This window comes from Mesocricetus auratus, unplaced genomic scaffold (assembly GCF_017639785.1).
Source record: "Mesocricetus auratus isolate SY011 unplaced genomic scaffold, BCM_Maur_2.0 Super-Scaffold_100027, whole genome shotgun sequence".
Taxonomy (NCBI): domain Eukaryota; kingdom Metazoa; phylum Chordata; class Mammalia; order Rodentia; family Cricetidae; genus Mesocricetus; species Mesocricetus auratus.
Genome location: NW_024429208.1, coordinates 17,961,638 through 17,979,075, shown reverse-complemented (window position 1 = coordinate 17,979,075; position 17,438 = coordinate 17,961,638). Strand labels below are relative to the sequence as shown.

General features: G+C 37.2%; 1 protein-coding gene across 1 annotated transcript in view; it reads left to right on the top strand.

Moving 5' to 3' along the window:
* Positions 1 to 17,438, top strand: part of Jmjd1c (jumonji domain containing 1C) — a 119,635-nt gene that overhangs the window by 41,041 nt on the left and 61,156 nt on the right. Inside the window, 1 exon segment of the mRNA XM_040732196.1 lies at positions 10,608 to 10,724. Coding sequence (XP_040588130.1) covers positions 10,608 to 10,724 — 117 coding nt within the window.

Below are 17,438 nucleotides of genomic sequence, written 5' to 3'. Positions count from 1 at the left end.
AGGTGTATGCCCGGCTAAAAATCCCAGGAGTGCTGTGATTTTTTTTTTTTAATTCAGTGACAAATTTGATAGTCTTTTATCTAGATCATTTTTTTTCTTTGACTTTTGAAATGGGATCTTTCATTGCAGTCCTGGCTGATCTAGAACTCACTATGTAGACTCAGCCTCAAACTCAAATCTCCAGTACTGGAATTAAAGGCATGAGCCACCACACCACACTTTTGTATGATTATTAATGATTTTAACATTTAATTTGTTTTATATTGCTTCCCTCACATACATGTATTGGCTTCTTGTTTTCGGACCCTCTAAATTTCTTCCACATGAGTTTCTGAATTCTAAGGTTCTCTTACCTTATACATAGGTAGCTAGATTTGTAAAATATAAATGTAGGACATGAGTTTTTCTTTTCTGTTTTGTTTTTTAAGACAGGCTCTCACTATATAGTGTTGGTTAGCCTGTACCTTGATATGTAGACCAGACTGGCCTATAACTGGTAGAGATTCACTGCCTTTGCCTCCCATGTGCTGGAATTAAAGGTGTATACCATTTTGTCCTCAAGCTTTTCTTTATTAAATTTAAGGATTAATCTTTGTTCCAGTTGTTGTGGCTTAGTTTTTTGAGACAGGTTGCCACTATAGCCCATTCTGGCCTGGAGTCCAGTCTATATGAAGTCAGTGTTCCTGTACCCTCTCCCAGCCTTCTAGGGATTGGAATGTTAACAGGTATCTGCTTCCATGCCCAGCCCTTATCATTGGTTCGCTTGAAGATGGTTGGTTATAAGATCGATGAAGGATGCCCATCCCAGATCAACACTGCTGGTTGTCAATACATGTAGAGCTATCATTAAGCCTATAGTGCATTGATTTGCCCCTTGCAGGATGTGTTGATAAAAAATTTATTAAAGTCAGGCTTCCAGTATCTTAGTATCATTTTCTTCCATTTAAAGTTCAAAGGTTAAAGTTTAATACAACAGATTGGCAGAATACTTTGCTCTCTGCCACCCCATGCCAGCAATCATAAAAACAATATAGTTATTTCATACTCTCTTACAATGTAAAAATCACTCCACCTCCAGCCTGCAGAGTTATAGTGAAAGGAAGTTAGTAAAGATTCACTATTACGAGGCAGAAGGATTCATCAGGTAATTCCGAAAGAGAAGTCTGAGGTGAAAAACTCTTAAACAATTCTAGAGTTCCAGGGTATGTCTCACTAGTATAAGAAAGCCTAGAAGGGGTTGGGGATAGGGTTCAGTGAGAAAGTATGAGTTGCTAGGTTTGAATTTTCCAGCATCTGAAACAAAAATCTAGAGGGAAAATATTTTTTGATTACAAATTCAGCTGTAATAAAGAATTTCAAAAAATTATTAGTGTAACCCTTTGACAAGATAATTGCAAAATGCTCTTATCAAGGATGTAGTGAGATGAAAGAAGGATACTAATTCTCCAAGTTAATTTTTTAAGTATTTTTTAAGATTTATTTATTACATATACAATGTTCTGCCTACATGCCAAAAGAGGGCACCAGATTGAATTGTAGATGGTTGTGAGCCACCATGTGGTTGCTGGGAATTGAACTCAGGACCTCTGAAAGAGCAGCCAGTGCTCTTAACTTCTGAGCCATCTCTCCAGCCCACTCCAAGTTAATTTTTAACAATTAAAATTGTATGTTATAATCACTAATGTTGTGTCTCCCGAAAATACCATAAATTGTGCTAGGAAAATAGCTTGTCTTCAATTAACCTTTTTATCACCAGAGCTAAGTGCACAAAACCCCACATAGATTGCTTGACTGAGTGTGCTTCTAACTTAAGGGGAGGGGGAAAGTGAGCTTCTATTGTTTTCTTTTTTAAATCTTTGTGTGTGCTCACATGCACATGTGTGTAGAGGTCTGGGGTTGATGTAGGGAGTCTTCTTTGATTGCTTTTCTGCTTTACTCTTTGAATTCTGGTTTCAGTCAAATCCAGAGTTTTGCCAATATGGCCATTAGACTTCTCTGAGGATCCTATCTCCAACATCAGAGCCAGGATTACAGGAGGACCACCAGGCCCACCTATCCTTTACATGGGTTGTAGAGATCTGAGCTCAGCGTCTCTTGTTTTCTTGACAAGTGCTTTATAAATACCTGAGCCAAGCCCCCCCCACCAGAAGATGAGTTTATGTCTTATAGGAATAAGTGTAGAACTCAGTCTAAAGGCATAAAGCTATACTCTGCAGCCTTTTCATTACGTGCCAGATCTGTATACATTGAGTAATAAAATATTAGTTCTTTGGGTTATCATGTTTTGCACTTCTATATTTCCATAGATAATATAGAAAAAAGTACTCCATACTGAAAACTATTTGCCACAATCTAGTTATAAGGCCAAATCTAGTTAAGTCCTTTTAATTATGATTGTTCTTCTATTTTTTTCCGTATTAGTATGTCTTTGTTTGTTTGGTGTTTTTGGTTTTGTTTGTTTTAGGGACAAGGTCTCACTACATAGCTCACTGTCCTGGAATTCACTATGTAGATCAGGCCAGCCTTGAGCTCATTTGCTTCTGCCTTTGAAACAAGTCTGTAATACTAGGCCATTGAACACAGAATAGGTTTATTCCCTAGTATACTTCCCTTGATTCTTACCCTGACAGAAGTTTTTGTTGTTCTTGGGGTTTTCCTGGTCTTTATTGTTGGAGAAATCCCAAGGATTTCACATTTCCATATGTATAAAAGTGTAGGATTTACATTTATAGGCCAAGGTAAATGCTGTTTAACCCTTAATCACATTTACAGCCTTCTTACATTATTGTAAGGAACAAATTTTCTTTGGAAAGCCAGGGTTGCCTTCCTTTTGGCCTCTGTTTACTTTCTCACCTCTGTTGATTTATTCAGCTTGTAATCTGGAAACCAGCTAAAAGGGAAGGAAGTCAGAGATGTGTATTTCTGGGCAGTAACTGGAGTAGTTTCCTCTTCCGCTAGCTGGGTTGAGCAGCCAGAAAAGGCTTCTTATCCTTTTACCAGAGGGCAGGGCGGGATTGATGAGCTCCTCATTTCCTCTGTCTGACCTGACTTTCCCATTCCTGATAAACTTTAAGAATAAGAGAATCAAGGAGACTTAGTAAAACTTAGCAACTTTCTGTGTCATCACTTCACTGGTTTTTTGTTTTTGCTTTTTCAAGACAGGGTTTCTCTGTGTAGCTCTGGCTGTCTTAGATTGTTCCCTATAGACCAGGCTATCCTCAAACTCAGAGATTCAATTGCCTCAGCCTCCTGAGTGGTGGGATCAAAGGTGTGCACCATTACTGCCTGACCATTTCACTGTTTTTATGTGTGTTAGAAATTTGTTAGAATACGAGGACAAACATATTAATGTATTTACAAAAGTGTCAAATACCATTTCAGCATTTAAAAGTATCTTGTTGCATGTCACCAGCTGGCTTGTATGTATCTCTGTGAATCTTCGTTTTGCATCAAGAATTATCGATGTTATGTTCTTGAGACACCTTTTTTATTTCAGCATTGATATAGTTTGAAGTACATCGGAGATGACTGTTTGGTTCCTTAGTAATCATGTTAGTTATTTTGATTTTATCTTAAGGAACACGGGTGGATGACTGCGGCAGTTGGGTTGATACTGTGGTTCTTTGTGCTATTGCTTCTGTTGGAGTCTGATAGTACTTGAGCAGCATACATTATTATTACAAGATTAATCCTGTGAGATACTAACCTTAGACTACTGTGTGTTGTAAGCTGTAGAAATGTAGCATAAGAAGGTACTTAGAATTTGATACTTAAATCCTTAACTATATGGAACTTTTGACTCTGGGACTCAGAAAGAGATGGTTATATGTGTCCCTTCTTTGTCCTATGTAACATATATGACCCCTTTTTCCGTTCCTATGTGTTTTCTATGTCATAGGAATGAGTTATTAGGATTCCATATTATGATTTTTTTAGTCTTCTTCACTTGACAGCATTTTTAAAAATAGTTTATGCTAAAGTAACATTTTAGTACCATCCGTTGGCTGTAAATTAAAGCATTTTATTTTAGCACCACCCACACTCTATAAAATAAAACCATATTTACTCCCGTACTTAGAATAATTATTGCCTATCGCTTCATCTTCACTCCATGCCCATTCTTGGTTTTAGGGATAAGGTTTCAGTCTAGCCCAGGCTGGCCCTGAGTTTATGCCAGTCCTCCTGTATCAGCCTCACAGTCATGAACCACCACACCCAGTAAAGCTTTACTTTCACGTTTTTATTACATGTGTTTATAGTGAGTATGCTTCTTCATGTCATTCTTAAATGGAACTGAAAACATTGCAGGTAAATATTAACTCTGAGGTCTGCCCATGTCAGGAGCTAGTATTTTATTTTATGCTGTAAAGATTTAAAATTTGATTATACTGACAGATTAGTAGATATGACCTAGTGTTTAGCATGTAGCCACAAATCATGTTTTTCCTTTCTGGTCCTTAGGTTGTTGAGTAGCTGAAGTTAATATTTCAGAATCATGTCTTGATCTAGCAGAAATAAAGGGCATACATGTAATTTTAAGTCCTTTAGCACTTCTATTAAAAATCGAAAAGCAATACACAGGAGATTAAATATTAATCAATATAGCCAAAGTAGCATTTTGATATTAATCATTGTGGATTTATGATATATTTTAGCATGCATTTCTTTTGTACAGACAGAAATCACTTCAGAGAACTAAATTTTAGATGTTCCATAGCCACATACTTACTTCACTTAATAATGTATAGCATAACCCTTTGAATAGAGTGCTCCTGAGATGATTGCTTATGTCCTTTTACTTTGCTTTATTATACCTTTTGTTTATTTTTTAAGATTTTTGCTTTGGTTTCTTTTGAGACACGATTCTGGTAGTCCTTGCTGGCCTTGAATTCACAGCTGTGTCCTCACCCCCATGTGTGTTGATATTACAGGCCTGCACCACCACATCAAGTGCCTGACTTTTACTTACCTGCCTGCCTGCCTGCCTGCCTGCCTGCCTGCCTGCCTGCCTGCCTGCCTGCCTGCCTGCCTGCCTGCCTGCCTGCCTGCCTACCTACCTACCTACCGTTTTTGGAGAGGCAGGATCTTAGGCCAGGCTTTCCTTAAACTTCTTGATAGAGCTGGGAGTCGGTGGCACATGCCTTTAATCCCAGCACTCGGGAGGCAGAGGCAGGTGGATCTCTGTGAGTTCGAAGCCATTCTGGTCTACAGAGCGAGTTCCAGCACAGCTTCCAAAACAATACAGAGAAACCCTGTCTCGAAAAAACAAAAACACCCAACCTCTTGATAGCTAGAGATGATCTAGAACTTTTAATCATTGAATGTCTACTTCTCAAGGAAGGGAATGATCCATGCATGCACCATGACACTCAGCTTCACAGTTTTTTGTTGTTTCGTTTTTCGAAACAGGTTTTTCTCTGTGTTGTAAGGATTCAGGCATTATGCTGGCCTGCCCCTATTACCTGGTAGAATGCACTCAGCAGTCTGGTTAGCTCAGGATTTCATGACTACTAGTCTGCATGCAGGTGCAAAGGACCCTTTAAAGGAAAGATCCCTCTCTTTCCATTTCTCTTCCCTGTGCTTCCCCTGGGGTGGTCAGGACTTTTCCTGTCTCCCTCTTCTCTTCTGTCCTCTCTCTGAGTCTGTATCTCTTCACCTCTTTTCTCTTTCCTTCTTCCTTCCTCCCTTTGCTAATAAAACTTGTCTCTTGAGCTCTGTCTGCCGGCATGTTTGTCCCCCAGCTGTTACCCTCACCTGCCATGGAATCTGCCAAGATTCACCACACACAGTCTCCCACACGCTTTATCATATCATGTACAGCTTTGGAGCCTGTCCTGGCACTCACTCTGTAGACCAGGCTGGCCTGGAAATGACAGAGATCTTCCTGCGTCTGCCTCTCAAGTGCTGGGATTAAAGGTGTGTGCCACTATACTGGGCTTCAGCTTCACAGTTTTAAAAATTGACTTTTCTCGAGTTTTTTCTTTTTAAACACTTTTTGGCAAAGTTTTTCTTTTATTTTTGAGATTATAATTATAACGTTTCTCTCTTCCCTGTCCTTTCTCCAAACCCTCTCATATTTATCCATCATAAAAACCTTATGGCTGTATTTTAAATTCATGGCCTTTTTTTCATTGATTGTTATTGCATGAGTGTATGTATGTGTATATGATACAGATATATTTGTGAGTATAATCTGCTCAGTCTATATAATGTCACACAGCAAAATTTTAAAAACCCCAACCAGTTTTTAAAAATAGCTTAGTGATAGATATTTTTTTATTTTTGCCAACTTGATGTTATATATTTTTTTAGTTTTATTAGCTTTCTCACCTTAGTAATTCTGGAAAACCAAAACTTTGTATTTGCTTTACGAAGGAGAACTTGAGCTCTTCGTCTCGCCACTAGTCTGTCTTTGTCTGTTGTTAAAATTATGAGCCAGTCTCTATGGCCGCAGCCAAATGAGTAATCACCAGTAATGTGACTCGTGCTGGAAGTGACTCCATCAGCACCTGTGACGGGGGATTAGTTACAGTTTACAGAGCACCGCCTCTTCCCTTCTCTCACTGTGCCCTAAGCCAAGTACTCGTTCTCATTTGGGTGTCTGTGCTGTTGGAAGCGACTGCAGTGTGTTTCCATGCAGACAGTACAGTGGGAAAGCTTCCTCTAGCTAATGGATGGCTGTTCTCTTTATTTGGAGTATCTTACTGGTTATGTAAGTGACCTCGGGAGAAATTATCCTGACCCAGATCGGAGGATGCGGTAGTGCTTCAGTTGCAGGATTTCTTCGTCGTTAACACCACAGTGCTGATGACAAAGAGCAAGTTGTAATCCTCATCACTGCCAGGGCTGAGCCGGGCAGACAGAAGATCGTCATTTGCTGCTGGGAGCCTTGTTAGGTTACAGCCTCTGCTTCGTTTTGTGGTCTTGGCTTTTCTTCCTATACAATGACGGCGCTGCAAGTGAGCTCAGAAATGCTTGGTTTGAAAGCCATTTGCCTTTGATTGTTTTTGAAGACTAAAGAAGTATTTATGCTTGATTTAAAAAAAATACTGCTCAAGAACAGAATGAAATGTCAGCTATATTTACTGACCTTTAAAGCCTTGGCTTGGATTGCTGAGATTTAAAGATACTTTAAAATTCTCAAGAACTAAGTACGGTTTGTATTTTTCTGCTTCCTTTTTCTTTTGTCTTTATTACATTTGGTTTTGCTTCTTAGCCTTAGGAATTGAGGTCATTGTCGTTTATAGTTCCAGGCTCAGCGTTCTTAGTTTTAAGGTTTCTAAAACTATTTAGAAAGAGGTTTACTTTGTTGCCGATAACTCAGTAACACTAAAAAATTAATTTAAAAACTAGAGTTTAATTGTTTCGTGTATTTGGGCAGACGTGTTTAAATTAGACGACAATGTTTTAAGGAAAGTAGGAGTATTGGTTTTGTGTTTTGCTCTTTTTTTGGGGGGGTGATGGTGGTATATATTCCCTTCCCCACCCCCAACTTGTTTTCTAACAGTATCATGTTTTCAGTAAACCTGCTTGGGTGGGAATTTGGACTTTGTTCTTTCAAGGCACTCCAGTCCTTTTTTTTTTTTTTTTTTTTTTGTAGGCTAAACCTTGACTTACAACTGTGGCATAGATTATTTTTAGTTTCAGTATTTTCCTTTGTTGAGATTTAGACATGTATTTTTGTAGTTAATGAGCTTGGTTGTTTTTCTTTTAAACTTGAAAAAGGAATTGTTAAATGTTAACCGGAGATTGTTAGAGACTCTAGCTGCAGACATAAACTCCATGAATTTCCTGTTAAGTACTAGATGGGTGAGCTTTAACATGTTTTGTCTGAGCAGCTGAGTTGTATTTGAGAACTGTAGATGATTTATTTAAAAATATTTTTCGGGGAGGGCTCATCTGTTCGCCTCTTCCTCATGTGAATGGAATGTGGTGCAGCATGGAGCCCCAAACAGGATACAGTTGTTAGAGCATTCTTCCTATAGCTTGGTAGGCCTTTCTAGAAATACAGGCTCTCAGCAGGATTTATTTTGGCTTTAGACTATTTTTAAAGTTTGATTAACACTAACAGATGACATTAAGAGGACCCTTAATCTACTAATAAATGGAAAAAGTGTTTTCTTTCAACTAAATGTTCAGTTTTAAGTTAGTGTATTTCATTTGGGTTTTCAAAGATTCAAACCCTTTGTGATTAAGGCCATATTCTGCTAGGTTTGCTTCCCCTTAGGCTGAGGAAGTTCCCATAGAATGTCTTCAGAGTCTTGAATTAGTTATGCGTAAGTTCTAGTTTCTTTACATTCCAGTGCACCTTCAGCAGAGAAACTTACTATGGATTCATTATTAACACCACAAAATACGTAATTGATTTGCCACTTTAAGAAATAATAGTATATTTTAACTGTATTTTTTATGTTTGTATTTATATTTTTTAATAATGTAAGCTTTACACTGGCACAGTTGATAATTTAGTATATTTTGTTTCTTTAATAAGCACTGTAAAGTGACTCTACTTGAGGTTATATTTGTAATTTAAATGTAATTGTACATGGTATCACCAGACTTTTTCTAAAACTTGTCATACATTATTTGCTAGCCAAATTTTAACCAAAGGTTTTCAGTTAAATACCTTTAAGTTCGAGGAATTGTTTTATCTAGAAATTAAAACCCTTTCCAATTTAACTGAAAGTAATTTAAATTATGTTAATTTTCTTAATTATATCTGTAAACCTCTGGTCCACCTTGAAAAGGAGAGCTGTTGAGAAGATCTTCTCAGGAATGTTTTTGATATTATAAAATGTCTGGGTCTCAGGAAATGCAAAACACCTGTATTATTTGCTTAAGAAAGAGGTTCTTAGGACTAAGTTTACTTGTGTCAAATACTACTAACTTGAATTGTTTCTTTAGCCACTTAGATAATAAACTTTTGTGTTTCATTTTTTTGTTAACCTTTATGGTTGGCCTGAAGTGTTTGGAAAAGAAACAGATAATGTCCAAAGATTGAAAGTCCTCTTGAGAAGGAGCCAGTGTTTGTTCATTTACCAAAGCTAAACTAATAGAAGTATAACATGAAAATGTTTCTTTCTAGAAATAAGATAAATTAATCATGTTAACATTTCATATAATCAGACAATAGGGACTTTAAAAAATGAGTAAACTGTCTTATAAGCAATGATAGGATTTTATGAAATAGTAATTTTAGGAATCTAGGCCCAAGGAATAAAGAAAATTGATGTCAGTGGGCAGTGATAGATATCCAAGTAATGTGGGAATTTTCTATTTTGAAAATGTTATTTCCCCTACAAAATACTTTGATAAATATTTAGCACTTGAAAGGCTATAGACTGAACATAGTAGAAAGTTATTGTAATAGATTTAATTATCACAAAAGTTAAAAATAAATGCAGTATGCAAGAGGGATTTTGTGTGCTTGTATGCTTTTGGTTCTAGAGATACAGGGCTTCTTGTGCATGCAGTAAATCAGCACATGCTGTCTGTCACCCTTGTTCTCACATTTGTCAGTATTGTTTCCATTAAAGAAAAGTATAAGTCCTGTTGGGAATTTCTTAAATGTAGAAATTAACTCTTTAAGAATCTCTTCAAACTAAAAATCTTTACTTTTTCCCCCCAGAGTATTTTGTATTTCTTTAAGACTTAATTACAAGAGAAGGTAAAAACAAACCCCTGCAGCTTTATGAATCCTGAAGACATTTATTGTTTGTGAAAAAAAGCTGTTTTGTGTCTAAATGTTAACTTAGGTTGCTTTGTAATGAAGAAAGTTTGTGTGTGTGTGTGTCTGTCTGTCTGTCTGTCTGTCTCTGTGTTTAGAAGCTCAGTTGGTTAATTACATTTTTCAGATTTTGATTCTTTTATAGGAAAGCCACTTTTTAAGATTGTAGAAATTTTGTTTTCATTTTAAAGTTTTTAGAACAAAGAGGAGTATAGACATTTCATTTTTATTGAAGCTGACTCTACTAAGAATGAGAATGTGGTGACAGTCATTTAAGAAAACAAACATGGTGTTCTTATTTCCTTCCTCTAACTTTCCCACCTACCTTACTGCAGTGTGGTCTCAGACTCACTTTTAACAGACCAGAGACAGGAGACTTTGCTGCAGGGTAGACTGTATGGTCTTTCTTACTGACCTTCCTGCTACCCTCTCTGCTCTCACTGAAGTAACTGGGTCTGTATTTTGTATTTGTTCTTGGAGCAAGGCAGGGGTGGGGTTAGCTCAGATGCTTCCTGCACTGTATTAAAATTAGATAACTTCTCTCTTGATGGTTTACAGAAAGGAGGGTAAATGTACTTGACTTCTTCAGAAGCAGTTTCAGTTTTAGTGTTAAGCAGGAACATGTACATGTATATTTGGTAGTCTCTTTTCAAAAATACATAACGGCTTAATATAATGTAATTTTTAGCACATGTATTATGGTTGTATTTAATTCCTTTTTAATGAATACAAATTAGTCTATGGTTTAAGTAAAAGCATTAGATTATATGTAATTGTAACAATGATATTTAAACAGGTATTCATACATACCCCCTTTGTACCACATTTTGAGGATACAGGAAATCAACTGTTCAGTTTTTTTTTTCTCTTTTTTTGACAGACCTTCAAACCATTGATTGAAAATAGTATACCTAGTTCGATCACTGCAGTAGAATTCCTTATAGATAAACAACTGGATTTTTTAACAGAAGAAGATTGTGCCTTTCAGCCATACCAGGTAAGAAACTGTACACTGCTTTCAAAAGTTACTTGTTCATTAAATGTCACTCATATTTAGGTATTCTTAAACATTGTTTCATTTAACATTTTATGTGTACAAGGAAGCAAGTGCATTCAGTATATTTTGACTGTATGTAATTTATCAGTTACTATGTGCTGAGACCTTTCTGTGAATCAGGAAGGCTCTTGTTGCTAGGATTACAGGAGTGAACCCAGCAGTCTTTGACATTCTGAATGTTAGAAAAGAGTTGGCTAGACACTAGTATTTCTTTTGTTCTTCTCTAATTCTCTGAAGGTGAGAGGCTGGGTCTAAATGGTCTATAAATGTATTTGAGATCAGTATTTGTTATGTGCACATACCTCTTTTTTTGCTTTCTCTCTTTTTTAATGTGGGAAGTTTTACTGAAGGAAAGGAGAATGGGGAAAAGCAAGGGAGATGCTGTGAGAAGAGAAAGAGAGGGAGAGAAACAGAGGGAGAAAGCAAAGAGCCTCTCTCATTGCTTTATTTGAGGGGTTGTTTGGTTTTGTATCATTTGGAATCAAGCCCAGGGCTGTGGTCAGGATAGTCACTTGCTTTCCCATTGAACTAGACACCAGCTCTTTTTTTTTTTCCTGAGGAAATTTTAAGTGGTTATAACTGAAGAATATTTTAATAGCTTAAGGAAGTGCATTTTTAGAAGATATGTTTCCTAATAGACAATTAAATGTAAATTATATGAGGAAACATCACAAATGTTAACTATATGAGGTGATACACACCTATAATCTGACCACTTAGGAGATTGAAGTAGGAGGATCTCTTTAAGGAACAGCCTGGGCAACATAGGAAAACTGTCTCAGAAAGCAGAAAAGTAAATTGGGGGACAGGCAGTGGTGCTGGAGAGAGGTGACTTTTTAATAGCAAAAGCATAGGATCTGCTGATAACCAGAGTTACTAACACCAACATCAAGCAGGTCACAACTACCTGTAACTCCAGCTCTAGGAAATCTGATGCCCTCTTCTGATCTTTGCTGGTGTAGGCATGCGGAGTATATGCACAGAGACTTACACATTTAAAAGATAGGTAAAAGTTAAATCCTTTGTCTTTTAACAGAGTAAAAGAGAATAATGTAATTTTTAATCTTCTAGCTTATTAAAATTTTTAAATTAAAGTTTACATTTTCATAATTGAACTTTAGCTTTAGTATTTCAAATATACATACACATACATTTGTTGCAAATACTTTCCTAATTGTTTTACGTAGTATTATAACTGTATTAAACAAAAATGAGGGAACTTAGTTTTTTCCCTAGTAAGTAGTGGAAAGTTAATTGCTGTTTTGTTTCACTAGTTATTGTTATTCAGAAAATGAAGTATAGAGCTGTTGTTTCCATGGGAAAAACAAGTGTTTCAGTTACTTAACAATAAGTCGTGCTGAAATTGTAGCTCTAAGGGAATTGGAGTAGTTCTTTTAAGTTTATGAAAATGAGATAGCAGTTCCTGTTCTGTAAATATTGTTTCCTAATTGAATCTTATATAGATTTACATTTGTCTCTTATTTCTCTCTTCTTTACATAATTTAATTAGTAATTTCTTTCTTCTTTACATAATTTAAATTAGTTATTTTATTTTGTTGTTTGGTACTGTGAGCTTTTATTCTTGGCTTACATTTATGACTAAAATGCACAGCAAATCCCATTTTAGTAATAGAGGTGTTGGAACATTTCCCTTGGATTTTATTTTGCTTTTGTGAGTGCTGTCTACTTACTGTAGGCCTTAATATTTTTTTTTGATTTCTAAAAGTCATTTAAATGCCCTTATAGGTGAGATAAAGGGTATCTCCAATTCATAGTGTTTTCTCCTGCTTGCTTTATTAGCACCATGGAAATTTAGCTTAGCTTAGAAGTATAATAGCTATGTGCAAACTGCTTTTGATTTTTCAAGACAGAGTTTCTCTGTGCATTAGCCTTGGCTGTCCTGGAATTCACAGAGATCCTTCTGCCACTGCCTCCCAAGTGCTGGGATTAAAGGAGTGCGCCACCACCATCGCCCAGCTATGCATACTACTTTTAACAGTAACATCTCAGTGGCCCAACTGTAACATGCTTGTTAAGAAGACTGTGCTAACAATGGTGGGTTGCTCCACCCCGCTTCCCAACATTTAGAAACCTTTTTTTGGATTCTGGTCATTTGTTTTCTTTTTAATAGCAAAAGCATAGGATCTAAAACTTTATGTAGTTTGTTGAATTGTGTAATTGTGCTTTTTCAAAAGTGATTTAGACTGCTTTTCTAATAGATAAGCAAGTCAACCTTTAGCCTAAGTCTCTGAGAATTGAGGCAACTCACTGGTATTGCCCCTTGTTTGACATTTAATAGTTTGTTTAAAAAAAAAAAGATGTTAACCTAAGAAGAACACTTGACTTTTAGAATTTGTTAGTTTTATAAGAAAGTGGTTATTTACAAGCAGGTGTTTTGCTTTTATTTTTTGGGACAAGATTGACTCTGTAACTCAGAATTGTTACAATAACCCCCCCCCGCCCCGCCATTCAGTGCCTCCCCTTAGAGCCCCAAATAACACACAGAGATTCTGTTAGTTACAATGCTGTTAGCCAGTGCCTAGAAATTCGTATTGGCTAGCTCTGTCTTAACCGGTAACTACTAATATATATATATTTTTACAAGGTCTTATCTTACTAAGAACATTAGACTCATGAGTCCTCTCCTCCCAGGATCACATGGCGATTCCCTCCTCCATTTCCCAGAATCCTCCTTCTCTCCTCGGTCTGCCTGTGTTGTTTCCCTGTTGGTCAACAGTGTTTTATTCAACAACCAATCAGAGAGACGTTTACAGAGTGACATCTCCCATCACAGAATGTCCTATAACCTGTGAACCTCATGTTTTAGCCTTCTCACTGCTGCTGTTAGGTTGTGTGCAGCTTTACCTGGTTACAGTTTTTATATTTGGTTTAGTTTTCTTTATAAATCTTCTTGAAAGTATCAACATGCTTCCTCTAGTTTGTATGTTTTTAGCATGCTGAATAGACATGTGACAGAGGTTTAATAAAGTTTAACACCATTTTTTCATAATTATTCACAGTATTGTGTGAAATTTAGACACATTTGGAGAAAAGACACTGAAATTTCTTTAGTCAAAGAGACTTAATTCCAGGATGTTTTTTTTTTTAATTTAAATTAGAGACAGGCTTGCTTTACATGTCAATCCCAGCTCCCTCTCCCACCCCTCCTCCCCCTGCCCCCCCCCCAGTCCTCTACCCAATCCCTGCTCCATTCCCCCAGGATTTTTTTGTAATCCATCATCTAAATAGTACTTTAAATTCCTCAGCATCTTAAATATTGTTTTATGTTACTTTCTTGACCTCTCAAGTCAAAGGAGTTAGGAAACTTAAATTAGCCTTGCATCACTTTACATTTCCTGAAGCAACTTCTTTGTAATCAAATTGGTTATTTTCCTTTAATAATGACTTCGGTATGAAGGAGTGGGGCTTGTCTCTTCTGTAGAAAGGTGGGTTTATCTATTTGTCTATTTATTTATTTTTGCATATGATTTTTAGCCTACAAGATGTCAATTTTACTTAAAAATTCCCAGAAATGATACCCCCTCACCCCAATCCCTGAGTTCTGGCATTCCATCCTGTAGCAATATGCTTTACAGCTATTCAGCCCAATTTTTTTTTTTTTTGTATTTTTTATAAGTATAGTGGGTGTTTTGTTTGCAGGTATGTATGCACCAATATTCATGGAGGCCAGAAGATGGAGTTTGATTCCCTGGAACTGGAGTTCCAGAGTTAACCAGGGTCTAAGAATGCAAGAGCAGACAGTATTCTTAATGGCTGAGCCATTGTTCCAATCACTGAAACCATCCAGCACACACACAAATCAACTTAGAATGAGAACATAGATACAATGTAAAGAAATGTTTAAGTAGATGACTTAACAGTTAATGCAAGTCCTTGCGCTTTACACCATTGTTTTGCATTCTGTTCTTTTCTGTCCCCTCCCCTTCCCTCCCCTCCCCTCTTTTGGTTTTTCTGAGACATAGCTTCTCTGTATAACAGCCCTAGCCTAGAACGGCTCTGTAGACTGGGCTGGCTTCAACTTACAGAGATCCACCTGCCTCTGCATCCCAAGTGCTGGAATTCAAAGTGTGTACCACCACCACCTGGTACATTCTACACTTTTCAGTGAATGATTTCAGATTAACAGATTACATATATTAAGTTATTTGCTCTTGTCAGTTTTCAAATGACATGAAATTGAATGTTTTCAGTATTTTGAAAGAATTTTGACTGGAGAGAAAAATTGAACTAGTACTTCAGACAGTACAATTAAATGCATTTTCATTAGGTCATTTGTCTTTGTTGATTTTATTTTGTTTTTCTTTTCCTGTGCACACAAAGGAGTTGTTTCCTCCTCTTAGTTTCCTTGGCCTTGCCTAGTTGCAGTTGATAGTCTTTGAAGCAGAGGTGGGGAAAGGGGACAGGGAAAACAAATAGGGAACTCCATTGCTCTGACTGCTTTTTTTGCTGGGGGTGAGGGGATGGGGTTGTCATTGCTTTTTATTGGAAACTTTTTGGTTGTATTATAGTTGATTTTGCCCCACTTGGAAATGTGATACAGAAGTTAAGTTTGATTGTACTTTTGATCAGAGTTTAAATGATAAAGTCAGAACAGTCAACTTTCAGTATGATTTTGAAATCAGCTTTTCCTGCATTTGGCGAATAGCCATGCACACACCTGCAGTTTTCAGGTTGGTTGCTTCATACAGGATAGAGAAGAGATTAGTTCTTGCCTGAAAGTTTTATGACTCATCAGTTGAATATGGTTTGATCTTCTTTGATAGTACAATATTTTCTAGGGATCACAATCCTGCTTTTTTTAATTGAAAGTAGGTTTGTTTGCTTTTTTTTTCTCCTTTTTTCTCTACTCTTTCCAGTTTCTCTCATCTGGTTCCACTCTCCCTTTCTGTCTCATTAGACAATAGACAGGCTTCTAAAGGATAATAGTAAAATAAAATATAGCTGCCTTATCTTCCACTATGTTGCTCTCTGAGAGCAGAGATTTGATGCTCATTTAGAGCTGGATGCTCAAGGTCTCTCATTCTGCATAATGTATGGCTGTGGGTTTCTATATTTGTACTCATCTGCAACAGAAAGAGCTACTCTGATGATGGCCAAAGAGGGAATTCATCTATGAGTACAACAGAATGTCATTAGGAATTATTACTGCTTTTCTTTTTTTTTTTTTAGATAGTAGTATTTGGGTGTACCCTAGTTTCCTGGGCTGTCTAGTCACACAAGCAGTGCTGGGTATGGGTTCTATCTCATGGAGTGGGCCTTAGCGCAAGTCAGATGTTGGTTGACTACTCCCAGGAGGCTTGTGCCACCATAGCACTAGTATATCTTACAGGTGGGGCACTATTGTGGATCAAAGTGTTGGTGGCTGGATTAGTTTAATGTTTCTCTTTTGGTAGCATACAGAGTACCTTCCTGTGCTGGGGACACTAAAACATAGGCCTGAAGGCCCCATGTAGGCACCAGCGTGACTTCTTCATGTTCAGTGCCTTGTGTAGATCTTGTCTCCAGCAATGGGTCTTGCTTTCTGTTTGTGGAGAGCAACTTGTAGTCTTGACAACAGCCTGGGTTGGTTGGGGTTTCCCATGGAACCCCTTTGGCCAGCAATTCAATTAGATGTAGCCCAGTCCCTGTACTGGAAGCGTCATTTAGTAACAAGAGATAGATAGCCAGTTGGGACTCTGACTCCCTCATTATTTGATTTCATTTAGATGAACTTCATATGCCATATATTTTGGAAAGTGTTTACTTTTACTAGGTTTCCAAACTATCCTTCAAGTGGTCCTTATTTTTAGCTGTCTCCCCATATTCCCTTCTTCGTCTAACTCTTCCTTCCCGTACCTATTTGTTCTTCCCAGTCCAGCCCCCTTTTCCCCCCACTCTATTCATAGCTGTCTGTTTCCCTTTCCTGGGGAGATCTATGTGTTCCTCTTACTTCCTTACTCTGTACTTAACCTCCTGTGGTTCTATGGATTGTAGCTTGGTTGTGATAGGAAAAAAAAAATGACCAGAGACAGATATTGGGGTTCAAGCTGAAGATCAGAAAAGCAAAGCAGCTGACCACTAGCTCTTACCTCTAGTTCAGACTGAAAGGGCTGATTCACGAATGAGCTCTTCAAGTCTCAAACTGCTGCCTCTCCTCCAGTGTGGCTAGAGAGCTTCTTGTTTTAAATACTTCTCTTGAGTCTTGGGATTAAAGGTGTAAGCTCTGTTACTCTTTTAGACTGATTCAATCTTGTTTAATCCTCAGTGGCCTTGAACTCAGAGACCCATCTGCCTTGGTCTCCTGAGTACTGGGATTAAAGGTGTATGCCATCACTCCCTGACCTCTCTGTAGCTTATGGCTGATTTTACTTTCTGAATCCTCAAGCAAGCTTTATTAAATCATAAATAATATAACACTATACTTGATTGTCATTGGCTTAACAGCTAATATCGACATATAAGCAAATACATACCATATTTGCTTTTCTGGGTCTGGGTTACCTCCCTCAGGATGGTGATTTTTTTTGTTTGTTTTTTGTTTTGTTGTTTTTTTGTTCATTTGTCTGCAGATTTCATTGTTCTAACATCTGGGAAATACCCCATTGCGTAAATATACTACTTTTTTTTTTTAAATCCAGTCTTCTGTTGAGGGGC